This window comes from Phyllosticta capitalensis, assembly GCF_038381095.1.
Source record: "Phyllosticta capitalensis strain CBS 128856 chromosome Unknown BKA78scaffold_8, whole genome shotgun sequence".
NCBI classification, from domain to species: Eukaryota; Fungi; Ascomycota; class Dothideomycetes; order Botryosphaeriales; family Phyllostictaceae; genus Phyllosticta; species Phyllosticta capitalensis.
In genome coordinates, this window is record NW_027117446.1 from 552505 (window position 1) to 576084 (window position 23580).

The following is a 23580-nucleotide window of genomic DNA, read 5'->3' on the forward strand; positions in this document are numbered from 1 at the left end:
CTACGTTTGAAGTTGCATCCAAGCGACCTAATTGGTCCAAAATGCTGATGCGCGTGAGGACTGCAAAAGAGAAGCTGGGCCCAAGAGCAAACAAAGTGGGCTGCAGAAGAGATGGCAGCTCAAGCAAAGGACATGGGTGCTTGAATGCTCCCTTTCTGCGCCCGGTCTACAAGCTAAGGAGGGAGTTGAGTAAGACAGAGTTGAGCGCGCGAGTACTGTGAGACATACATTCATGTACCTTACCTACATGGACATCAAGTACTTCACTATGAGTCCGCTTACCTGCAAACCTCACACTTCTTACAGTACCACTCAAGGCTGCTCACTCAGCAGCAACCCCCTGACAGCACCTACAAAACCCCCTCCTTCGCCCGCTCCCCCCATCCTTGCAACCGGCGCCTCAATCGCCATCTCCCTCCACACAAAACTCTGACTCAAGACACCAATGACGGTCAAAAACTCATACGCAGTAAACAAATTGTCCTTTCCGCCACCCGGCTCGTACACCTCGAGGAACGTCCGGTTGCCGCGGCCAACCAGCCGCGCTTGCGTCCACTCGCCGACGGGGAAGCTGTAGTTGAGCATGTAGAGATTCCCGCTGGCAAAGAGCGTGACGTTGGCCGTGCCACCAGCGAGGAGTGATGAATCGGAACCGGCAAAGAGGGTTGGCGGTTGAGACAGGGAAGTATCGAGGGCCACAGCAGACGGCTTGACAGAGAAGGCCAGCGCATACTCGCGACCCTTGCTCAGCAGCGGCGTGCGCAGCGCACAGGCGCCATCAAGCACGAGCGCGGCGGGCGGGTTCGACGTGTCGACGCTGCAGTCGGTCGTCGCGTCGTATCCGTTCCCCGACTGGTCGGGCACCTTGCCGTCCTTCAGATCGGCAAAGTTGTACTCGAGAATCGTGCTTCTGATCGAAGGGATCTTGCGGTCGAGATTTTGGCCGGGGATGGCCGCGTGCAGCCTGTCGAAAACGGATGTGTATTCGTCCTGCGAGAGGGGCGCGCCCCACTGCGTCGCGGCGATGGCGGGGAGCAGGTCTCGCCAGGCGTAGTAAGCCTCGAGGTAGACGGTAGCATTGGGGCCATAGTCGTTCCACTGGGCGGCAATGTGGCCAAGGACGTACGGATTCTCGCGCGGTGGGTTGTTCGTCGCGTTGTTGGTATCGAAGATGTTGGGAGCGTAGGGTCCGCCCGTAGCAGGGTTGCCATGGAAGATGCGCGTGGCGTTGAGCATTTGCGGGTAGCTGGCGCTGTACTTGCCGACGATGTAGAAGGCGTCGTCCGAGTTGAGCACGTAGTAGTCGTTCATGATGTAGTCGAAATAGGGGTTGTCCTCGAAGAACTCCCAGTGCTGGATCGACACGTCGGTCGAAATGTTGGTATAGTTGTCTTTCGGTGGAAAGGTCCCCCAGATTCTAATCTTTTTCGTGTACCCGGACTCTTCTTGGATAAACTTGTCCATCTCGTTGACAAAGTAGTTGTAGTCGTCGGCCAGCTTGGAATCGTACTCGTCCGCCCCAATCGACACCGTCTTCGAATAGAACCAGGGCAGAAACGTCTTCCATATCGTTTTGACCGCCGGGATCGTGCCTGGGTAACTGATATTGAGCATGGTGTAGTCGGTGGTAAGGGCGAGCTCCGGTTTCCATTGCGTGATTACCAGCGCGTGGCCAGGCGTTTCGATTTCCGGGAGTATGGTCACTCCTCGTTGCGCGCATTTGTGTTGCATGTCATCAAACACGCTTCGAGTGTACGACTCGTTTTTCCTCTTGTTCAGACCGGCCACAGCCTCATCATCCGAGTCGAGGCGGAACGCGGCGTACAGCTTCAACATGTACTCCGAGTTGTTTAGGTAAGCGCTGAGGAGATTATCGGATAGGTGGAGGTGGAACGTATTTTGCTTGAAGAAGCTGAGATAGGAACAAATCTCAACGATAAATTCCGGTGGATAGTAATGGCGTCCGTCATCAAGCATGACACCGCGAGTGCCCCACCCAGGAGCATCTGTGGAGGTTCCGGTTGACATGGATCCATTTCCCAGTACGGCTGCTTGCAAAATAGTTCGGGTCCCCCACCATGCCCCAAGGGGGCTCGCGCCGGCTACAGTAATGCCACTGGGAGTGATCGAGAGCGAGTAGCCTTCGGAAGTCGGGCGTCCGGCGGCGTCAAGATATGCGGTAGAAGTGTCGAGAGTAAGAAAAATGGAACCCGCGGTTGATGAAGTTCCGGTAACAACGGAGACAGTCTGCCCAAAAGATGATTGAAGATCACCAGCAAACGTGTCTGCGAATTCCTGAAGCGTTGGAGGGATCAGTGTTTGGCCTTTGGTGTCTGTTGTGTCCGCATATTGACTGTCCACAACAATACACGTGATGCTTGAGAGCGAGACAACGCCGTTTGTAGACTCAAAAGGTGTGGATGGCACGGTCAAGAGCCGCGCAGACGCTGTGTTTTGTTAGTAAGAACTGAGTTTGTGGCTGGAGTGCTTACCAACGGCGGCGAAAAACAAAGTGCGCCACATGGCCAAGGTCGACGAAGCGCTCGATGGGCCGATGAGGATATTCAAGTTGAACAGTGCGATTGGGATCTCAAATACAGAGCATGGTTACATTGTGCAGGTACCGACGTAGATCGAGGAGACGGTCGTATGGGGAAAAAGGTCGGGCGCAAGTGCGACTTAAAGGTCGTATATTGAAGTCGGAGTATTCTCAGACCCCTCACTGTTGACGTGAAGCGGCAAAGATCCGAACCCATTTGCAGTGTTATCGATGAATAACCTTGGTTAAATCCGAGGGATCCTTACCGCGTACGCGTTCCCGAACTGGCGGCGCTCAGGAACCCAGGTCCTGCCATGCGCCACCCAACCACCTCACAAATTCGTCAGGAATTGAGCAGATCCCCAGATCAAGAATAGAAAGCAATGGAAAATACACAGTCTGGGTCAAAGGCCCAGGCGTTTCTAACCTTAATTTTCGGGCAGAGGGAACCACGCGGGGCACTGTCGCGTTGCAATCTTGTCTGTGGTGTTGACTTCTTGCTGATTTGGGCAGTAACGTGGGAGGCGTCGTTAACCTTTTCGAGGCGATGCAACCTTGAAGATTTGATGGAACGACGCATTGGACAGTTCCAATCGAATGCGGGGTACGAAACCGAGCTGTGGCTTGAAAGTATTTGGGGCATCAAAATGATAACAAGGAACGAGCGCCGCATGCCTAACAAAAGGTACAGTGGAAAGTCACCGTACCATTGTTGTGATTCTCGCCGCGACTGGTATCAAGCTCCAACTTTCGAAGCGGCAATCATAAGTGGGAGCGAAGAACAACTCACCGGTTGCCACCCCAGAGCTCCACTTTAATCCTTGTCCACACACTGATGGAAGATCGCAACACTCACAAGTCTTGAAATTGGAGACGGCTCTTCGAGCAAAGATTCAGCAGAGTGGTATTAAGTCGTAATACATAGCCGGCGCATTCGGAAAAGAGCCAACAAAGAGAAGCGCTGCCCGCCTCAGAGATGAGAATTGGAAACTGAAAGGAACTCCGAAACGCCTCCACGTGGCGCCATCAAGCTTTCGCCTAGTTCTTCGGGGGGTATTTCTTGAAGAGGAATCTTGCAGACGGTCAGCAAAAGCAACAACAAAGCGGTCTGAAAATCTTACTGTGAAAGGTAATAGTCGGCAACGCCAAACAGACCGACGGCACCAGCCCAGGCGCCAGCAAGCTTCCAGCTCAGCTCGCCAACGGTGTACTTCTTGTATGCGCCAAAGCCCAGTGCCGCACCGACAAGGCCAATAGTGACGGCGTTGCCAATGACGACTGGGTGGTCGGCATTCTCGCGGAGACCCCGAGCAGCCTTCTTTGCCTTTGCCTTTGCCTTTTCTTCCTTGGCCTTGGCCAGCTCTTTGATCTTGGCTTCACGCTCGAGGCGCTCGGCCTGGGTCTCGGTCTTTACCGACTGAGACTCCCAGTCGGAGGGGACGGATGCAACGTGGGGCGTGTCGACGTCGACGAGCGAGTGGGTCGAGTCATCGGTGTTGTGGACTTGGGGGACAGGAGGAGCACGCCTGCGTTTTCGCTTTGGAGTCAGATTCTGAATTCTCACAAGCTCTTCAAGAATGTCTTCGGTCAACGAGACGCGTCGCAACGAGGACGGAAAGAGGTCCCACGGGTGAGCCTGAGGGATCTGGAGGGCAGCCATGGCGGCCTTCAGATGGACAGGACGAGCGCAGACATTTTTCAGGATGGAGGAGAAAAAGACTGGTGCCCAAGGGGAGTCAGGTGCGACGCGAGCGGATGCAACTTGGATACTGCGCGGAGGCAGCAGGGGCGAGGAGTGGGCATTATGCGGCCCGCTTTGAGCGCGAAGATCCCCATCCTCCCCGGTTGAGCAGCCCAGTCCATCTGGCGGTGTTTCCGACCCCGTTGCGACGTGACATGGAGGCTTATCGTGATGTGATGCAGCAAACAAGAAACGCGCGCGATACTTACGCCTGCGGAGGGGTCAGTCTCGATAAGCGCGTCTTGCAGGGTTGATCGCGGAAGGGTACTCACTTCTGAGGGCGACTGTCTGGGACCGCTGGCGGCAACGTCGGCGTAGGACATGGTTGCGATAGTTTGTAGATGGACTGAGTTGATTATTGACAGAATGGAGGAAGTTGTAGAGGCAAGTCACACGACGAGTGGTGGACGATGGAAGGGAGCGGAAACGTTAAAAGCCCGCGCGCAGCTGATCGAGACGGTGCCTTGGAATTGCAGACCGCTGACGTCATCGGCCCGTGCCCTTGCTGCTCGTCGTCTTTAGGTTAATTCTCCATGATTGCAATACCCACATTGCGGCATTCCACATGCTCAAAGCTTTACAATTACCCCACTCGCTTCTAGTTGCTTCTTCGTCTACTATACAATTGAGTGTAGTACAGCCAAGGCACTTTTCCGCTGTTATTTCACGCACGCGACCCCTTTTGCTCCCGCTAAACGCTCCAACAATGATGCCTTTTTGAGAAGAGAATATAAAAGGGCCTCGATCGTCCCTAATTGCTCTTATGCCAAGGCTGCGGCACTCCATTGTCCGACGCCGCCTTCTTCTCCGCCTCGCTCTTTGCAGACGCCTGGGCGCGTTGGCGCTTGGCCTGGATCTCCTCTGGCGACAGTGTAGGCCTATCCTGCGATAACTTTTCCGCGCGCTCGCTCGGTGTTGCCGAGTTCGATGCCGGGGGTGCCGCAGCGCTCGAGGATGGCGAGGAACCGGCGAGGTCTTGAGCGACTGGCGCGTCGACGCCCTCCTTGGTCACGTCGTCATCGTCGTCGAGCTCCGCGCCGTAAATTTCGGGATACTTCCTAAAGCAGTCTTGCATGCCCCTGCAACCATGTCAGCTATCGTGCGAACAAACAGTCTCAAAAGTCATACTTGAACTTGTCAATGCACTCCACGCCCTTGGGCTCTTCCTTGGAGTAAACAAAGCAGCTAAAGGCAGCCTTGAACTCCTCTCCGCAAGGACCATGGGCCATGCCGCCCAAGCATGGGCAGTCCCAATTGATCTCGCCAGTCTCTGGGTTGAACGCGCCTTGTTGGCCTGCCTCCTCTTCAAGCGCTTCCGGTGAGCCAGCGGGAGCAGCACCCTCGGCCTGCGCAGCCGCGGCCGCCTTGGCCCTTTCTTCAGCAGCTATCGCTTGTGCCTTGGCGAGCTTCGCGCGTTTCTCGGCGGCAATGGCTTCGATGGTAGGCAGTTGTTCGGTTTCTTGCTCGTTTTCCCGTAATATGGCGTCTAGTCAATGGTTAGCGGCATCTGGACAGCAGGGGCTCCCAGTTCTTACACTCGGGCTGGTCCGCAAAGACATTGCTCGTGTTGTAGTAGTACACGGCGCCAATGGCAGCACCCCAGCGTAGGAGAGAGCTTTTCCAGCTCCTGGACTTTGCGGTGGGCGGTGCGGTGCTCAGGAACCTTTGCGCGCTCGGAGCTCGAGGAAAGCGCGCGGCAGAGTGGAGGGCGGCGCGGGTTGCCGGGCGGAACATGGTGGCAGAGAGACACCCAATCGAGACGATGGAATTGAGAGTGAGCCGTAGAGGTCGATGGGATGCGGCGGAAGGTTGATGGCGTAGACGTGGAGCTCGAGGCCGTGATGTCGGTGCTGGTGGTTTGGCCGATTATCTCATGGACTTTTGTCGGCAACGTTTTGTCAGCAACGCGGGCAACTCTAGCCGCCATCCGCGCGGCTGTTCCTTCGTCATCCGCGACACCCGGACGTCCTCTCCACCTTTCGTCATCTATCACGACTTTCGACATTCCTCGGACTGTTTTTCCTTCTCAATCTTCTCCTTGGTCATGTCTTCGAAATCACAATATTAATGCCTCCCCCGGTCGTCGCCTAATTGTCCACTTCTCTACAGCGACATTGATGTTAAGACGCGTCTTCTCATCAAACCCGAAAACTCCCGGTAGCGGCGGAAACACCACCCACCCAATCTTTCTTCCGTCAGACGCGTCATTACAGCTCAAAAGCTGATTCCAAGAAAATGTACGGCCTCTCCAACAATGCGAGCATGTTTCATGGGGATCTGTCTCAGACATCTTCTCGCTCTTTCACACAGAGGGCAGGCGCACCTCCGATGCTCCTTCCACTCGCGATAAGTAGGACAGGGAAGCTCTTGCTCTGCTGTCACTTGAGCAAAATTTACATTTCCATCATACCCCATTTTTGATTCATTCTCTCTTCTGATTTCTTTCCTTTGACCTTTCTCGACGTCGCTGCCATCGCTTCTCATCTGTGGCGCCTTCGGCTTTCCGCTCACTCTCATCTGCCCGCCATCGTCCATGTCCTCAACACTGCGCACTGGGAGTTATCAGGAGCGCCCTACATTAAGACCAGTTGACATCTTTTCAGGATCTCGCGTCTCTTTTTCTCTCTTTCGTAGCAGTCTCACGCAGCCCTTGTCTCCACACCACACATCGTTTGCCTCCATCTTGTCCAGGTCACGATCACCTTGCCGTCAACTTCAACACAACGCCGCGTCGTGTTCTACATTCACCGCCAATGTCGGTCCCGAAGAGATCTCAACATTCCGCACCATCAAGGCCACTCTCGTCCATGTCCTCGGGCTCGCATGCAGGGAGTCTCCAACGCTCTGCACCATATCCAGCTGAGCACATTTCCTCAACTCGCTTCGACCTCTGCCGCGCAAACCTTCGTCCTCCATGTTTTCAATACCACGATGTCGCCCTCGTGTCCTGCCAGGCACCAGTCATGTCGTCCCTCAAACTCGTTTCCAATGTCCACGCCCGTTGATGTGGTCATGTGGAGGCTTCATCACTCGCCAGCATCAACGTCAATCGTTCGCCCAAGTCGTCGACCTTGCCTACCGGGAGTCATCAGAAACACTCTGCAACAAGGTCCATCGACCACATCCTCACGTCGAGCTGTCCAACTCTCATATCCACATGTCGTCTATCTCGTCCATGCTCCCGTACGACATCGCCGTCGTCCCTACCAAACACCACATCATGTTCTCGTCCAACAACAACGTCTATGTCCTATCACGTGGTCATAAGGAGGCTTCAACACTCACCAGCATTAATGCTAATCGTTCGCCCAAGACCTCGACGCTGCCGACCGTGAGATATAGACACGCTACACTCAGATCAGTCTGCTCTATTCCTGTCCCTTCCCTCAAACTAGATCTCCCTCCTCCTGCTCTCCCCATCATGGACACCACGCTTCATTTTCATCTCAATCATCATGATCGACGTCATACTTTGGGATGCTTTTCTTTGTATCGCTCAACAATACTCGTACATTAAACCGTTTCCTGACGTATGCTCTACTTATACACAGAAGAAAACAAGAAGCAGATTCCAACATATACATATTTCGAAACGACTCGCACACCTTCATCCTCCGCCAGACTCGACGCCGCCGCCAGACTCTCCTCCTTCCCCCCCTCCTTGCGGGCTGTATACTCCTTGCTGACCCCCTCCGCCTCCGTCTTTCTTCATACCGCCAGCAGAGCCACCGCCAGGTCCGCCTCCGCCACCAAGACCGCCCTCGAAGCCTTTTCCGCCCTTGCCACCGCCCTTGCCCCCGCCCATACCTCCACTGCTGCCGCCCATATCCTTTGCCTTGCCGCCCTTGCCGCCTTTGCCTCCACCTCCCATTCCGCCGGTAGGTGTGGGAGGAAATCCTCCAGTTCCGGAACCTCCCTTACCCCCTTTTCCTCCTCCCTTCCCTCCTCCTCCTTCTTTCCCTCCTCCTTTGCCCCCTCCACCCCCTCCTTCTTTACCTCCTGATTTTCCTCCACCACCACCTCCTTCTTTACCTCCTCCCTTGCCCCCGCCGCCGCCGCCTCCCATTTTCCCTCCTCCCTTTCCTCCGCCTCCTTCTTTGCCCTGGCCTTTTCCTTGGCCCTTGCCTTGGCCTTTGCCGCCGCCAATGTCACCGCCGCCTCCCTCTTTGGTTTGCTTGAGGAGGTCGCCAGGAGGTTGAGGATATTCCTGGCCGCGGGCTTCGATGGGAGCAGCGCGAGCGTCAAGCGCGTCTACACCTCTGCGCTCGTTCTCGGTAGGTGCAGAGAATGAGATGGCACCAAGAGCCAAAAGGCCCATGAGGATCGTCTTCGTGTGATGCATGTTGGAGCGTAAAAGCTGAAAAAGGAGCGACAGACTTGACTCGTAAACAGTTGATGATGAAGGAGTGTGGTATGTTTTGGCGTAAGGGACGGAAAGAAGAGCCAGGGCTTTACTTATTTATACACGATTCGGCGTTGCCGAGAGGGTCTCTGCCTAGAAACCCCTCTTCGTTGGGCCAGCCAGCCATCAAACTGGCTCTTCACTGAATAACGCAGCTGAAAGAAACGCAGGGCCTGCGGCTCGATGGTGAGCTCTACGCGCGACGCTACGGAGCAAGGGCAATTACTCGAAATGGTAACCGCTATCGAAACTTTGATGCCACAGACGGCATGACCTCGTTGACATGGGGGCAGGGAGGCTAGCATCAACCATGACTTGCAAGGAAATGGAACCACGTCAGCCTCCCACACCCATCTTTCAGTATGCCCTGCTCACGATCGACAGTCCACCGTAGGAAGTGGTTCGATCAGTCGAAACCAATGACACGTGCAGTGTGCCTCCTGTGGTTGATGGGAGATGATGAGTCCGGAGCTCTTCCCGGTTTTCTCAACCTCAGCTCTTCTTCGACACCAATCAAATCCCGCTTGCAGAGAGCATTCCAGAAAATTCGCAGCTGATGGGAATCTCTGGAAATGCACAATGCCCATTGTTGTGTTGGCAACGCACAAAGATGACTTCTACACACACAAGGAGTTATCGGGAGACATCGTGAAGCTCTCCTTTCTCTAGGAGACTACAGAAGCGGCATCTCAACCAATGGCAAGGAACACGGCCGGGTGAGCTTGACGACTACTCTAATCTCATGCTTAACGGCAGGTTCGCGTCGTCTTGGCCGTCCGTGTAAAGCCGCAAAGTTTATCCACTTTTACCATATGCTATACACTGCTAGCTCTCATCTTGTGATGATAGGGAGATCATCAACCAAACAGTCAGAGGCCGTCATTTGCAAGCCACGACGACCCCGAGCCATTTGCTGCTCTTCCTCTAGGGGCAGGATTTTGAAACATGGGTGCCGCCCAGGTTCAGTGTTGCAGTTCTGGGCATTCATGCGGTCAGTTTGGACTTGGCGAGAGAAAGCCACCTACGTCCGCTACTGTGCCACTCGATGTGACGGCAGAGGAAGAGGTGTTTCTGCGAACATATTGCGTTTCCAACATCCGCCACTCGACCCGCCAAGTGCGCCCTCTACACAATGGATTTCAGAGTTGTTGCAGCAATGTTGACATTCACATCGTCAGGATAGGTCGCTTTCGCTTTCTAATGCGCCGTAACACTGTCACAGCCAATCAATAGCCGCTCTTCAGCTACTCATGTCCCTGCATGGACACTGAAGATCTCCCGCTCCCTTTGGGGCGGTGGAAATTAAAAGACAGGATACCCCCCTGATGACAGATCTACCAGGGTGGGACATCATCACAGGTTCTCGTCACCCGCAACATGGATCGGATGCGTCTGCGTCGCAGAGAATCCAGATTCTCGGTTTCGAAACAACTTTCGAGTTGTCTCCAGCATACTGACTACACAGCATTTCGCCCAAAATCTCCGGAAAATTTTGGAAAAACCAGTTCGACCCGTTTGCTGTTGTTTGGTCAGGAAAGCCTCACAGCTATGTCCATTTCACGTTTCGAGTCATGCTGGATGAAAAGGAGTGTACTCCTCACTGCGACTGGTACCAATCTTGCAGCAAACTCTGCGAAATGAAAAAAGTTGCCGTGTCAAGACACCATCACCTCCACTCATGTGCAGGCCTTCTTTCACGTCTTGGCTACTCTCCGACTAGTCGTGACTGTCCAAAAGCAGAGGATGTTCTCGCCGCAGATGGAATCACGCAGGACGGTCTTGGTTCACAACGGCAGCAACCTAACGCCAGCTTGACGTCGCTTCGGAGCCCGGTTTCTGGTCGTCATACAGGAGAGGTGAAGCGCGCCTTGCGGCAGCCGATGAACCAGAGGCGCGCGGATATGGGTATCCAGCCCGTCATTCGAACATCACCAGTATCGGACCGTCGAGCGCGATCCCCGCAATGCGACTGCAATGCGAATGAAGTCTTGGTGTTTTGTCCAGGAAGACAGCGAGCATTGCGTCAGAGCAGCATGGTTGGCAGAGTGGACCTACCACATTGCTTAGATGCGCCGGGTCGCGCACGCGACAGTTCCTGCAACCGGGCGCGCGTTTCCGCTAGCTGCCGCGCCTTGATGAAGGTGTCGCAGCTTAACAAAGGAGCTTAAAACGGAGAAGCGCATGGGTATACAGGGGATGCGCTGCTTTTAGCCGCGCGTGCTGGCGGGGAAAGCTGCTCTGCGGTTCCTGAGCCTATCTGTCTTCAGGGTCCTGCCAGGTAATTTTGCCCACTCAGTCGTCCGCTACATCTGCCAAGTTCAGCCATAGCGGGAAACTGTGCGTTACTTTCGGGCACATCAACAAGCCTTCTGACTGTGGCTGACGCCTCTTCTCGATCTATTGTCTGGGGTCTTTTGAATAAGTTGTTTGTAAGCCCAGACCGCCAAGAGAATGCTCCAACTTGGTAGCTAATGTAGCGATTCAGGGAACACTGAGCGCGATGGTGCAGACCAAGAGCACATGTGACCGATCGAGTTCGAGAGAGCAGGTTTTTACTTCACTGTGCTACGGAAGCACTACCAAAAATCGCAAAATCGCAACGGAACTCTACTGTTGACTTTGGCAAAATCCTCAATCAACAAACAATCTCGAGTCCATCACTGCAGGCTACAGTGCTCAGCAAAAACTTATGACTTTTGCCAGTGATGAGGGCGTTTCGATCATGAAGGGCCTCGAGTCCAGAACGAGTAAAGCGCACCGACAGCCTTTGGTCGATAGCTGACTAGCTGTCAAGTCTCTGGGGATTTTTGAGACAGGGAGCTGGCACATGCTCAGGGGCTTCAGTGAGCCGTCGACAACAACACCTACCGAGAAAACTTTTCAAACTGCCGCTGCTGTTGCCGCCAGCCATGGTGGCAATCCTCAACGGTTCACTGTACCTGCAGCAAGTTCCAGCCATGTTGATGCCCTTCAGCCTTACGAGCACCGTTTCACGCGAAGATCTTTCGTTGAGACGACCTGAGGATTCTACGGTGAGAAAGATACTGAACATGCAGCACTGTTGTGCTGGCATACGCGGGCAGCAGAGAGAACGCCATCCCGATCTCAAAGGTCGAAGCCACTTGCTGTTCGAGTCAACTGGTCTCGATGCTGTTGAGAAGCCAAATATCACAGGACCCTTGGGCAGCGGACCACAGCACTCCGCCCATTACTCCGCCGGCCTGCCTGCCGCGAACCAAGCAAACAAGATGAACGTTGCTAATTACAGAATGAAGATCAACACAGAGGTGAGATTGCTTCTGGTCCTGCTCCTTGTCAGTGGTGCCATGGGGGCCAGGGTCTGTGGATGCGTGGATATGCGGGGGCCAAAAAGGGCCAAGAGAGGCCCGACGCTCGCACACCATGACGCCCAGGTAGGTATGCATGAGCCATGCGGATGTGGGCCGCGGAGCAAGTTCCACACGGCGCGCAAGTACTCATTTGTACATGCAGTCAGTGGCTTTCCACCTACCTACTCTATCTGCACTGGGTAAGCTTACTGAACAGCGAGCACCCGGCGGCCTCTGCATCAGTCAGCCTTCCGTCAAGCCATCAAGCCATCTAGAAGCCACCAGAGTTCAGTTTTCAATCAGTCACTGACTTCAGTGGCACCGGTTTGGGAAGTAGTGAGGCGTCGTCGTCGTCGTCGTTCGTTTGACGTGAGACAGACGCGGCCCGCTGTCGCAGGATGCTGCTGATGCTGCTGCATCACTGCCTACTCAATGCTGAAACTGTGTCCAAACATCCAACGCGGGTACCTGATTGGAGACGCACTGGCTGTCAATTTCCCGTCGCGCCGCTAGGGACGTTTCCAAGCGCGGGTTATGCGTTTCGCCCGTTTCGGTTTCGCGACTGGCTGGCGATAGCCTTGCGGATGAAGTCGTCGCGATGAGTTGTTGTCGTCTAGACACTCTGCGTTGTTGTCTTGGAATCATCAAGATAATTCCAGTCAACATGCTGGAATCTGTCTGCTAGTGCTTCGGAAAGGAGGAATAGCTCGGTTGGCTGCCGACGCGCTGAACTGTGGATCAGAGAGTGAGGCGGATCCGCTTTTTTTTCGTAGGGCTGAACGCTTTGCGCGCACAAGCTTTTTAGACACTGCAATTTCAAAAGTGTGCAGTATATGCCAGTTAGAATCTGTTGAAGAAAGCGAAATTGGGTAAGATTGTCGCCGTCGTTGGGGCCATGGGTCTTCAGCGTGATTTGCAAAGAGCAGTCTCCTGAAGGCGATCACTTCCTGTTCCTCCACACTATTGGAGTCTTTCGCACACAAAACTTTTGTCTATGTATGTAGGGGCTGGAATGTTTCCTACCTACGTCTTTCTGCAACATGCCGATGCTTATCCACACCCTCTCAGAAAGATCTCGGAGCAATCTGGTCTTCTTTCGATTGGGGCTCTACGAATTCTCCGATTTGCTCTTCATGATTTTCGACCATGCTCACCGCGATTTCGCACAGTCTCGGACGAGATCCTGCTCCGACGGTGTACAAGATGTTCCCCCAGCCCTATGCCGCTCCTTTGTGGAACGCGACGACGCGTAGTACCCACCTGGGGCCAAAAGGCGCAGACGATCCCCCACGACGATCTTCGCCCAAAAGCCCGCCGAAATCCTTCTGCAATCCTTCCTGTTCTAACCTTGGAATCTTTCGAGAACAATGTCTGAGGCGCAGTATGGCGGTCTGCACATCATGGCAAAAGCGATATGGATATATAGTCGCAGGCGTGATGGAGAGATGCGGTCGTTCAGTTCATCATAGACGGAGGACGAGTCGAGAATGCCTCTTGCGAACACAGTTTCTCTTGTCGCGCTGGCAGCGCTGCCGTTGTCGCAGTGTTTGAGTCTGGCAGTTCCTAGCACGGTACCGAGTAATGCTTCTGATGTGATTGATCAAGCATATGTTGGTTTTGGGATCGAGGCAACAAGCTTCCATCTCTATGCGCGTAAGTGACTTGCCGCTTTTTCGCCCCCATCGACTGACCACCAGCAGTGGACGGGCTGAATGGCGCCGTCACCAATCAGTGGACGCAAAACATCATTTCTGGATTCGCAAACAGGACTGGAGCACCAGTCAACATTCGCGTGGGCGGGACGTCATTGTAAGTTTCTCTCCTGAAAGTAAACCAGCCGCATCTCTCTAACCTTGTTTGGTCGCGTATAGGGATAACGCCCGCTACGACCCCAGCCAAAGTGCTGCTCTCAGATACGAGAATACGACCGAGACTCATACTCTGCACTCCAAATGGAAGCTCGGTCAGCGCTGGCTGAAGTGCTTTGGCGCTCTTTCCGACACCACATACGTGCTGCAACTCCCTTTTGCGCGCAACAACAAGACCAACGCCGTCGAGTTTGCCAAAGCAGGTCTCGACGCCATCGGATCCGACAACTTTGACGCCTTTGAGATTGGCAACGAGCCGCAGTGGTACTACACAGCGATCTATAACGACAGGAATTCGTCTTGGAGCCCACAGGCCTATCTCCAGCAGTGGGATGAATGGGCGCCCGCGGTGTTGGAGGCGACAGGGCTTGATCAGGTCGAGGGCCCGCACTTCCATGGCATGACACTGGCTGGAAAGGTGCCTCCAGAGTGGAGCGCGTCAGTTTTCTTCTGGACTCTTTGATTTGCGACGACATGGACTGACGGGGAAATAGGCCGAATGTGCTGGACCAACTAGACAATCAGACGGTCAAGGTCGTCTCGCAGCACTAGTATGTCGCAGTACTTTGGAGAATAACCCAGCATTCGCAGAGACTGACGCTTGACAGTTACCAATCTACCGATGGCACCAGCCTGCAAGGTCAGTTTGCGCTTCAGCCCGCTTTTCGACAATTGACGAGAGCGACAACAGCTGATAGTTCCCAGACACCCTCATGAACCATGCCTTTACCAAGTACCGCATGAGCAACTTTTCCGAGACTCTTGACACCCTCGAGACCAACGGCAACAACATTCCTCTCATCTTTGGCGAGGTTGGCAGCGCGCTTGGTGGCGCTGGATCGGCAGACTACGATCTGAATGCTCGCCTCGGAGCTGCGCTGTGGACGGTAGACTGGCTACTGTACTCCATGACGTTTGTAAGTCATCCCCCACCTGCCCCACACGATCTTTCCTCTGCTCTTGCCCGGCAAACGCCTCCAAAGACTCTTCCCACTGACACCATCACTCGCACCGCAGGGACTCAAGCAAGCATCCATGCAACTCGGTATTGCGTTCCCCTTCGCCGGCTTCCAACCTGCCACGGTCAACTCCTCGACGAGCCCCTACAGCTCTCCAACCAACGACACCGACCACCCCGGCCGCGTGCTGGGCGGCTTCTACGGTGACATCTTCGTTGCCGATTTCATCGGTCGCGATGGTGAGCTGCGCGTCGCCGAACTCGAAACAACCAACAACAACATCACCGCTTACGCCGGCTACTCGGGCGACGCGCTGCGTAAAGTCGCACTGGTGAATCTTCAGCTCTGGAATGGGACAGAAGCGCAAGGCTCCAGGCCGACCGAGACGATTTCGTTGGATGGACTGGGAGAGGACACAACGAAGGTCAAAGTGCAGAGATTGACGGGTCCCAGCGGTATGGCGCTGGCGACGGAGATTTCCTGGGCGGGCCAGCAGTGGTTGACCGAGGGCAATGGCTTGCCGACGACGACGAAGAATGATACCTTGACGCTGGCGGTGGAGGGCGGTGCTGTGGATGTGGAGATCAAAGCATCGGAGGCGCTGTTGGTTACGCTGCTGTAAGTGCAGCATATTTGTGGATCAGCTGAGGACCTGTTCCGGCACTTTGGAGAGGTGAATCAAGAATTCTGCATCCAAATTTAACGATGTTCATGTCATACTTCACTGCGGCAGATGAAGAATCGCAATTGTCTTTGCAAGCATTGTAATCAGCGGGCACCGTAGCCCCCGGCTCCCAAGCCACTGCTCTTGTTCGTTTTCCGTCCTTGTTCAATACAAACCGCTAACCGTCGAGACGACTGTTAATGCGATCCAAGTTCCCTGTCGCCCTGTCCCTGACTGCCGAGCCTACGCCTCGCGATTCAAGTTTGGACAACTCAGGGGTTGGTCAGGCGCAGCACTAGCGCATGCCAGCGTAGTGCACCTGAGCGTACACGTCCGTCGCAAAACGGTTGGGGAAGTCGCTCCAGTCCTCAGGAATATCCCAAATGGGTGGATTGGCCTCGAATTCGGTGCCAAAGCGGTACGCGCAGAAGGTCCTGCTGTGGGAGATGTCAGTCCGCAGCCTCATGGGTTGGTCGTAGCATTGGCAGTACTTACACCATCTTCTCAATCTGGCCGGGCGTGAAGTGGACCTTGCAATCGTCTAGCGTGCTATCCATGAAATTGAACGCGTCCACCGGCATGTCCATCGGCGGTGGGCAGGTGATGACCGCGTGCGATGGACAATCGTACAGCGGCCAGGCCGAGGCGGGAGTGTCCAGGATGTAGTCGCCGCCGCCGATTCTGTCGGGATGGCACTGATGTGTCTTGTCAGCAAGAATACTCCAAGGGGAGACAAATGGATCTACTCACGCCTCCATGATACTGGTGGTACAATCCTGTGGTACAGTCAGCATTTGCCGTTGGCTTTGTGTGGAAGCGCGAGAACTTACCCAGCCAGTGGCCGACTTCGTGGACGATGGCGTTCAAGCCGACTTTTGGCATCAGCTCGCCCGTGATGACTCGGTAGTCGAGGACAATCATGTCTTCCTTCATGAGCTCCTCCGAAAGCGGGTGACGGTAGGCATCGTGAGGCATCGTTGCCATTCTTTTTATGGTAAGCAAATTATCCAACTCTGCCAGCATTCCAGACTTACGCGTGGAGTCTCATGTCGCTGTTGCGCTTCCAGTGCGAAGCCCGCAGCGTCTTGACAAAGTAGACGTTGAGAGTCTGAAAACCGCCAACGCGTGTCTTCTCAACCATTCCCAAATGGTCGAGATGCTCCGCCATGTCTTCATCGTCGCGCTTGATTGCTCCCATGTAGACGAAGACGATCGGAATGCCTTCGTTGACAAAAGCGTTCCTCAGATGGGCCATAGCGTTGCGGATCTGCATCTCTTCGAGGTAGTCGCCGAAAAGGTGGGCGTACACAGGGACGAGAAAGGCCCAGGGGCACTGGTGTTCGTAGACGCCTTCCGGGCTCTGGTACGTCTGGCGCTTGGAGAAGTTGGGGCTGTAGTTGCGTGGCTCATCATCCGTACCGCCGCGATCCTTCGAGTAAGTTGTCATGAACCTGTTGCCGCAACTGAAGTGTCGCGGTTCCAGGAGAGAGTACGCTGAGCGGAAAAAGGTCACGGCCATGAAGGCCAGGATCAGGAGGTTGATTTGCATGGTGGCAGCTGGTGTTGAAGGCTCTGTCAGCTTTGCTGGATGGAAGCTGGTATGGATTAGAGGTCGTGCTTTTCTCTCGCAAAGTATTTTTGGGGCGCAATGCTGCCATTGTGGGTTGTAGTGTGCTTAAGGGCCGCGCGGCGACATCATCGCGCGAAAAATTGGCAAGTGAAAAGGCAATCGCTTCAATTCGCTTCCTCGGCTTTCCAACACTTGATCAGTCCCCCGATTACCCAAAGCCTAACGCAAATTTTTCTACAATCTGCCAGTCTATCCAACCTTTTTCTTTGTCTCTAGGTGCCATGATTGCTGCCATTCGCTACACACCCATGGTCATGACACCAATCTCGGGCTCCATTGTCCAGGGATATTCCGGATTGATAGGAAAGAGCGTCGGTTCTGGCACGTTTGGTACGACCACAGAGACTGGTGCATACCTTGGAAAGTCTATGCCCATCGGAGGATCACCAAGGGGCTGTTCCTGGCGGAGCCATGCAAAAGTGTACCTGGTGATGAATTAGCTCTTCTCCAGGATTTACTGCATCTAAGCATACTCCATGCGGTTGATTTGGCCTTGCGTAAACCCCGTCTTGCAACGGTCGGGCAGATAATCCATCATGTTGTCGATGAGGTTCGGGGGAAAGCCTAGCAATCGCGGGCACGACTGAATTTCTGTTCCGGGCTTGAAGCAGGTCGTGAATTGATACGCCTGCGGAGGCGTGTCTGGCACCTTGTCGCCACCAAGGAGGAAGTCTGGGTGACAACCATTGTAGAATGGATGGAGCAGCCCTGAGAATCTATCAGCCAATGAGCTACACAGGACGCCTGTATTGATCACTCACCAAGCCAATGTCCGACCTCGTGCAAAAGCGTCTTTCCTTCGTTGTAATTCGGGTCGGATGTCCAGGACGGAAGGACACGAAAAGTCAGGCGAATGCCATCTTCCTTGAAAGCTTTGGAGGTCCACTCGACATAGTCCTCGGGCAGGCTGCTCAATCTGTCGAACGTCAGCTTTCTGCTCTCCTCAAGGCTGGCAGATATTCATACCCCAAATCCTTCCTGTTCCCGTTGAGCCCCTCGACTATGAAAATGTTCAAAGTCTCGTAGTTGCCCACACGGAGCTGCTGCATCATGTCAAGCTGCGCATCGTCACTGCCCATCGACCAACCCGGCTCGTGATAGTAGAAGATTTTCTTGAGCTCGAAGGTGAATCCGATGGCGGAGAAGAAGTCTCGAAGGTACTCGAATTGCGAGACGTAGACGTTTTCCTACGGAACGTCAGATCATCGGCAAAAGAGGGCAATACTAGGGTGGCTCACGGTGATCCAATGACGTGAAAAATCATCCATGATGTGAAAGTAAACAGGAATTGGGGGCCTCCCCAACGTGCGAGGTTGGATCTTGCCGCCGGATTCCTGTGCATCTAGCCAGTCCTTCGCCTCGGCGCACGCTGCGCGGTAAAGTCCGTCCAGGAAGTTCTTTGGGGCAACCGTTGTTCGGCAAAATTTGGAGCTTGCTGGGAGGGACATCATCAAGGCCAGGATGGCCACGATTGGAAAGAATCGCATGGTCGAGTGTGTTGGAGCAAAGTCACAGGATTTGGTGTGGGAGGTGGAGGAGAGGCAGAGGAGTGGCGGTGAGAGGCGAAGGAGGAAAGGCGAAGATGGAGGTGAGTGGAAGGTCTTCGAGCCCAGTAGCCAAAGTCGAGTCACACGCAAAGGATTTGTTCCCAAGCGCTTGAGGAGCTTGATTACTCTCTTAATGCATGCATGTTTTTTGACATAGAAGTTTTTAACACCTCTGCAGTCACATTCCTTGGTTAACGGCTTGTGTGTGCCCTGAAGTCTACCACTACGCCTCGCTGAGGTTGAGCAGCAGGCACAAGGTACCAGTCACTAAGATGTACTTTGCAGCATAGGACATGTGAAGCTCAATTTCAACCCTGGACACAACATTCTTGAAATTCCAATCGATTGTCAACCCGACGAAAGCTTTTCAAATCCTTCTCCTTTCTTGATTTCTCCCCCGTCACCTGCAGTTTCCAACCCCCGTCCAGAATCGCCCACCTCATCCAGACATCGAATGACCAATCCAAAACATTTGCTTAGGTTGCAGCGACTGGCTGATGCTCTTGGGTCCTTGGACTTTTGCCCATGCATGGAGCCGCGTTAAGTCTACCTCGACAGTGCATCCAGAACTAGAGCCTAGAATCATGTCAGCCTCGCTCAGGACTTGAAAGTCTGTCAACTCACTGCAGTCTGTACCGTGACGTTAAGAGTTCCTGAGATGGTGACCTCGGCGCTGCCGTTGGACAGCATGACCGCCTTCTCCAAGGCGGAGACAAGATGAATGCTGTCAAACGTTTCGTTGGAAGCGCTGCGGGTCCTACGCAGTCTTTTTCACGCGTTCTCCAGGGCCGTCAATGCCGTAATGGTGACGAAGAAGAAGATCCTCATGATCTGAAAAGGTTCGGAATTCGTCAGTCTAAAGGAGTAGCAGAGGAAGATGAATTGGGACGACAGAAGATAAGCGGAAGCCTTAAGAGGCAGAAGAGCAAGTAAACAAAAGCAGTAGCCACGTAGTTGTGCTGCACGAGCCGGCTGGCAATGAGCGGAGCAGTAGGGAAGGAGCAGGGTGGCTTGGTGTTAAAACTGCGAAATGCGACCTCTGCGTCTTTAGTCCATCCACATCTGACCTGTAAATTTCTCCATCTTATGCCGACCAGGGTCTTGTTTTCTGTCGAGACCTGAGCAGTCGCTCAAGACTAAATCATTGTAGTTGCTCACGAATGCTCCCCAGGGTTCTGCAATCCGACTTGGAGAATTTTGACATGCCATCTACCCGCGAAAAGAAAATGGTCGATTACTTCTTCAGGGATGTCGCCCCCACTGATCTCAAAATCCCCGGCTTTGACCCTCTCATCAAACTGCGTACCGTACATTTTTCGCTCAATGGCTCGGATAGACCTGCACGCAGTTCTGAATGCCGCAGCAGCAGCTTCCGCGCAGCTATCCTCGTAAGCCTGCCAGTCTGTAGAATCTTCTGCGAGGGCTAGGTCAACAAGAACTTGGACCTCCAGGTCGTCCCAAGAGCGTTGGCCCAGAATGGCTTCTGAGATGGCCCCACAAGGGGGGAAATGCACGTCGAAGTCGCTTTTGCCAGACAGGTCTGGTGAAGTACGTGCACTGAGTTTTTGTTTGAGCTCAGTAGGTGCCTGTTGATCCTGTGAGAGGACGATGTACTTCAGGTCAGCCACTGCACTCATCGTGCCCCTGATCCGTGTCCAAGGTGTATGAGGACCAAGCATAAGTCCATCACCGGCAGTCAGTCCGTAGCGGCTCATCAGTCCGCCAGGGAAGAACTCTATGTGCGCCTTCCCAAATAAGTTCATCAAGAGACGAATTCCTGTTGACTCTTCGGGGCACAGTAGGCGAGGAAAGAAATTCAACCTAGGTTCAGCTTCACATTGTCGTACCTTCAGACGCAAGCGCTTGAATGCTCCCTGTGACTATCCATCAAGTGCAAATTTCTCTCTATATTGAAGGTATGAAGCGCTTGAGGACTCCACGTCTCTACGTGTTTTGACTTGGCGGCAGAGATTCTTGGATTAGCAATTTCTTTCGTCACCCACTTTGGGGGCTTGAAGTCGATGGCTTGGAACTTTCCATCTAATAGCAGATGGCGTTTTATGTATACTTGAGTATACTGTGAAAGAGCACTATCAAAGCGACGTCGATAGGCAGCTGTATCAGTCATTGGAACAAGAAGGAGAAGAGGTCAAGAAGGAACTGAGAAGAAGCATTTAGTCATTGCCTGGGCTTTCCTGCCCTCCCCTCTTGCACAAAACCCATCAAGAGTAACCCATAACCCATCTCTCTGTCTAACCTTTCTGCTCTTGATCCAATCTCTCCATTCTATCCGCCAGTCTGATTGTCGATCTTGGTTCTGCATCAAAGCTCTGCTTTCGCCTTCAATGCTGAGGCGTCCGTCTGGTATGGAAACCTCGGTTCTTTTGCTCCAGGTGGGATTCCATGGATGACTCGAAGCTCTTTGCGTATCAAGCCCCAGCGGCTTCTTCTGTCAGTACAAATCCATGAGACAATAGAGATAGACTTACTTCATCCGAACGGTCTGTCCTTTGGTAAAGCTCAGAGCACAAGCATCAGGAATGTAATCCATGTAATTGTCGACCAAATTTGGAGGGAATCCCAGATCGGCGGAGCATTGTTGCACTGTGCCTGGGGGATGGCACGTGTCCGGGTTGGGCCAACGGCTACCTAGCTTTTTGTATTGCGGGGGCGTGTCAAGGACCATGTCGCCGCCATGCTCGAAGTCTGGATGGCACTGGTTCCAGTATCTTGTCAGCAGATGACTCAAAACAATTGTTACATGGCGCTCGAACTCACGCCGTGGTGGAAGGTGTGCATAAGGCCTAGATGTTTTGTCAGCTTGATGAAAGAGTCATGGGGATGAATGCGCAAAGGACTTACCCAGCCAATGACCGACTTCATGAACGAGGGTCTTGCCCTCGTCCTCGGGTCCCTGATCGATGAAGGGGTTTCCCACAAGAGCGTTGAGCGTCAGCTGAACTCCGTTCTTCCAGAATTCGTCTGCTTGGAAATCGATGTGTTCACTCCACTCGGGAAACGAGCTTATACTGCACGATGATTAGCTGCAGAACTCAACTGTCGTGCATTAATGAAACAAACCCAAGCGCTTCTTCGTCGGGGCCTTTCTTGTTTGAGGCAATTTCCAGAATATAAATGTTGAGCGTGTCGTAGCCGCCAACCCTGATTTGCCGGCCCATTTCCAAGTAGTCTTGACCTGCGGCCCAGTCACTTTGCTCGTAGTAGTAGTGACTCTGCAGATAAAAGTCGATATTATATGCAGCGAAGGTGGTCTTGAGGATATCGAACTGCTCGGCGAGCATCATTTCCTAGATCTGTTAGATTGATGAATGAACAGCGGACCATGGGCCGAGAACTCACAGTCAGAATGATGTCGTAGGGGTTGTCCAAGATGTGGAACACGACCGGGAACGAAATGCGAGGTAAGTAGGGTTCCTCTTCACGAGTATGAAGCCGAGAAGCCGCGTCAGACTTCTCAATGGCGATGATGTAGTGCGTCCCATCGAGAAAGCCCTTGATAGGTGACGTGGATCCGCACTTCCAACGTCTGATTCGAGCGTCGGTGAGCGGTGTAATTGCCAAGATGGCAAGGAGGAGATGGAGGAAGAGCATCTTTGGAGATGCCCGTAGACTCTAGATCATGTGTCAGTACAGGTGCTTTTCCAGACAGTGTAAGAGGGAAGTGAGGTGAGATGCCGATCACTCCAGGCGCACATGCAAAATGAAATGGTGCGAATGGAAGACTGCTTTAAGGGAGGTGAGGTGCAAGTGCTTGAATGCTCCTTGGGTGCACGCGCAGTAGGCTCAGAATCCTCCTTGAGTGTGCGCGTAGTGCGTGTCGAATGCTCCATGGGTGCGCGCGCAGTGGACTTGGAATGCTACTCAAGTGTGCGCGCTATGTGTGTCGAATGCTCCTTGGGTGCGCGCGCAGTGGACTTGGAATGCTACTCAAGTGTGCGCGCTATGTGTGTCGAATGCTCCTTGGGTGCGCGCGCAGTACACTGAGAATGCTCCTTGAGTTTGCGTGCATTGCGTGACGAATGCTCCTTGACCGCACGCGTGGAAGACCGCGTCAGACACGCGATCACTCCTTGAGCGCATGCCTCCAGGGAGCGGCAAGGGTAGTGATGGTTCTTGGAGGGCATGGGGAACTTGATGGGGTGCACTAGAGGGAATGGGGACGAACGTACCGTGTGTGGGTGTGGTGAAGAAGAAGGAAAGGAGACGAAGAGGCGGAAGAGAGAGAAGGCTTATAAACTACCTACCCTCCATAGATCATGCTAATGGCCCGTGCCCATGGAGCTTCGCCTTTAACACCTTGTGAATCCTGTGAAGCAGCTGCCTAATCACACACTGGTGGCTGCTGCTCGTGATCTTGACCCTTAGAGGTATCAGCAGCCTATTCCAGCGGCGTGTCGAGCTGAGCTTCACTGGTCATATATATAGCCCGGGAATATTTATACAATAATCTGAGTACTTCGGTTGACTCTTCAGGTATACGGTGACGTTGCAACGAAAAGACGGCTCTCCACGCAGCTTTATATTCGATAGATCGGGCTTGAAGTTTTCATGGTGGCATTTGCTACTACAGCCTTTGTCCTGCGCAGTATCAGTGGCGAAGAAGCTAGAAATGAGACGACGAGACTTCAATCAAGCATTGCCACGCCGACCTAACTGCAAACCAAAGAAAACATGGCTAAGACGCGTGGAGTTTTCAAGCCAAGGCATTTGCGCAAAGCTCATTTCTTCCGCTCAACACGGAAGCTCATAGAGCACATTCGCTTGTATCCAGATTTTGAGGACCCGCTCGATGGAAAGACACATGTTCTGCGCAAATGTTTGGTCGCTTTGGACGTGCAGTCTGCCAGTACGTTCTCTCAAGTTTGGTGGCCAAATTGCGC

At 53.6% G+C, this 23580-nt stretch overlaps 10 protein-coding genes across 10 annotated transcripts; 2 read left to right on the forward strand and 8 right to left on the reverse strand.

Annotated features, from left to right (window-relative positions):
- Positions 1 to 164: 164 nt before the first annotated feature.
- Positions 165 to 2546, reverse strand: BKA78DRAFT_270291 (glycoside hydrolase). Its single transcript, XM_066885510.1, has 2 exons — positions 2493 to 2546; positions 165 to 2447 (listed from the first exon to the last, which is right to left on the reverse strand). The coding sequence occupies exons 1-2, from the start codon at positions 2521 to 2523 to the stop codon at positions 313 to 315; spliced, it is 2166 nt and encodes a 721-aa protein (XP_066741760.1). The 5' UTR covers positions 2524 to 2546; the 3' UTR covers positions 165 to 312.
- A 1110-nt stretch (positions 2547 to 3656) lies between these two features.
- BKA78DRAFT_254835 (uncharacterized protein) lies at positions 3657 to 4603 on the reverse strand (the record flags this gene model as incomplete). The annotated part of the gene is made up of 2 exons (XM_066884936.1): positions 3657 to 4042; positions 4549 to 4603. The coding sequence occupies 2 exons, from the start codon at positions 4601 to 4603 to the stop codon at positions 3657 to 3659; spliced, it is 441 nt and encodes a 146-aa protein (XP_066741761.1).
- Positions 4604 to 4716: 113 nt separating this feature from the next.
- BKA78DRAFT_319999 (uncharacterized protein) lies at positions 4717 to 6133 on the reverse strand. Its single transcript, XM_066888913.1, has 3 exons — positions 5816 to 6133; positions 5409 to 5766; positions 4717 to 5359 (listed from the first exon to the last, which is right to left on the reverse strand). The coding sequence occupies exons 1-3, from the start codon at positions 6012 to 6014 to the stop codon at positions 5032 to 5034; spliced, it is 885 nt and encodes a 294-aa protein (XP_066741762.1). The 5' UTR covers positions 6015 to 6133; the 3' UTR covers positions 4717 to 5031.
- An 871-nt stretch (positions 6134 to 7004) lies between these two features.
- On the forward strand, positions 7005 to 7842 carry BKA78DRAFT_173155 (uncharacterized protein). Its single transcript, XM_066883283.1, has one exon. It carries the CDS (start codon positions 7195 to 7197, stop codon positions 7795 to 7797), a length of 603 nt encoding a protein of 200 aa, XP_066741763.1. The 5' UTR covers positions 7005 to 7194; the 3' UTR covers positions 7798 to 7842.
- Positions 7843 to 7887: 45 nt separating this feature from the next.
- BKA78DRAFT_297589 (uncharacterized protein) lies at positions 7888 to 8622 on the reverse strand (the record flags this gene model as incomplete). Its single annotated transcript, XM_066886786.1, has 1 exon — positions 7888 to 8622. One exon carries the CDS (start codon positions 8620 to 8622, stop codon positions 7888 to 7890), a length of 735 nt encoding a protein of 244 aa, XP_066741764.1.
- Positions 8623 to 13381: 4759 nt separating this feature from the next.
- Positions 13382 to 15663, forward strand: BKA78DRAFT_173182 (uncharacterized protein). The gene is made up of 7 exons (XM_066883284.1): positions 13382 to 13664; positions 13712 to 13820; positions 13883 to 14317; positions 14374 to 14430; positions 14488 to 14519; positions 14585 to 14796; positions 14897 to 15663. Exons 1-7 carry the CDS (start codon positions 13499 to 13501, stop codon positions 15458 to 15460), a joined length of 1575 nt encoding a protein of 524 aa, XP_066741765.1. The 5' UTR covers positions 13382 to 13498; the 3' UTR covers positions 15461 to 15663.
- Positions 15664 to 15674: 11 nt separating this feature from the next.
- Positions 15675 to 17051, reverse strand: BKA78DRAFT_381539 (uncharacterized protein; the record flags this gene model as incomplete). The annotated part of the gene is made up of 5 exons (XM_066893009.1): positions 15675 to 15939; positions 15998 to 16197; positions 16253 to 16278; positions 16333 to 16487; positions 16537 to 17051. The coding sequence occupies 5 exons, from the start codon at positions 17049 to 17051 to the stop codon at positions 15798 to 15800; spliced, it is 1038 nt and encodes a 345-aa protein (XP_066741766.1). The 3' UTR covers positions 15675 to 15797.
- A 544-nt stretch (positions 17052 to 17595) lies between these two features.
- On the reverse strand, positions 17596 to 18619 carry BKA78DRAFT_297592 (uncharacterized protein; the record flags this gene model as incomplete). Its single annotated transcript, XM_066886787.1, has 4 exons — positions 17596 to 17840; positions 17894 to 18048; positions 18099 to 18319; positions 18371 to 18619. 4 exons carry the CDS (start codon positions 18617 to 18619, stop codon positions 17596 to 17598), a joined length of 870 nt encoding a protein of 289 aa, XP_066741767.1.
- Positions 18620 to 19833: 1214 nt separating this feature from the next.
- Positions 19834 to 20442, reverse strand: BKA78DRAFT_297593 (uncharacterized protein; the record flags this gene model as incomplete). The annotated part of the gene is made up of 1 exon (XM_066886788.1): positions 19834 to 20442. The coding sequence occupies one exon, from the start codon at positions 20440 to 20442 to the stop codon at positions 19834 to 19836; it is 609 nt and encodes a 202-aa protein (XP_066741768.1).
- A 289-nt stretch (positions 20443 to 20731) lies between these two features.
- On the reverse strand, positions 20732 to 22291 carry BKA78DRAFT_381540 (uncharacterized protein; the record flags this gene model as incomplete). The annotated part of the gene is made up of 6 exons (XM_066893010.1): positions 20732 to 21122; positions 21169 to 21395; positions 21458 to 21483; positions 21542 to 21708; positions 21761 to 21987; positions 22040 to 22291. 6 exons carry the CDS (start codon positions 22289 to 22291, stop codon positions 21002 to 21004), a joined length of 1020 nt encoding a protein of 339 aa, XP_066741769.1. The 3' UTR covers positions 20732 to 21001.
- Between the last annotated feature and the right edge of the window lie 1289 nt (positions 22292 to 23580).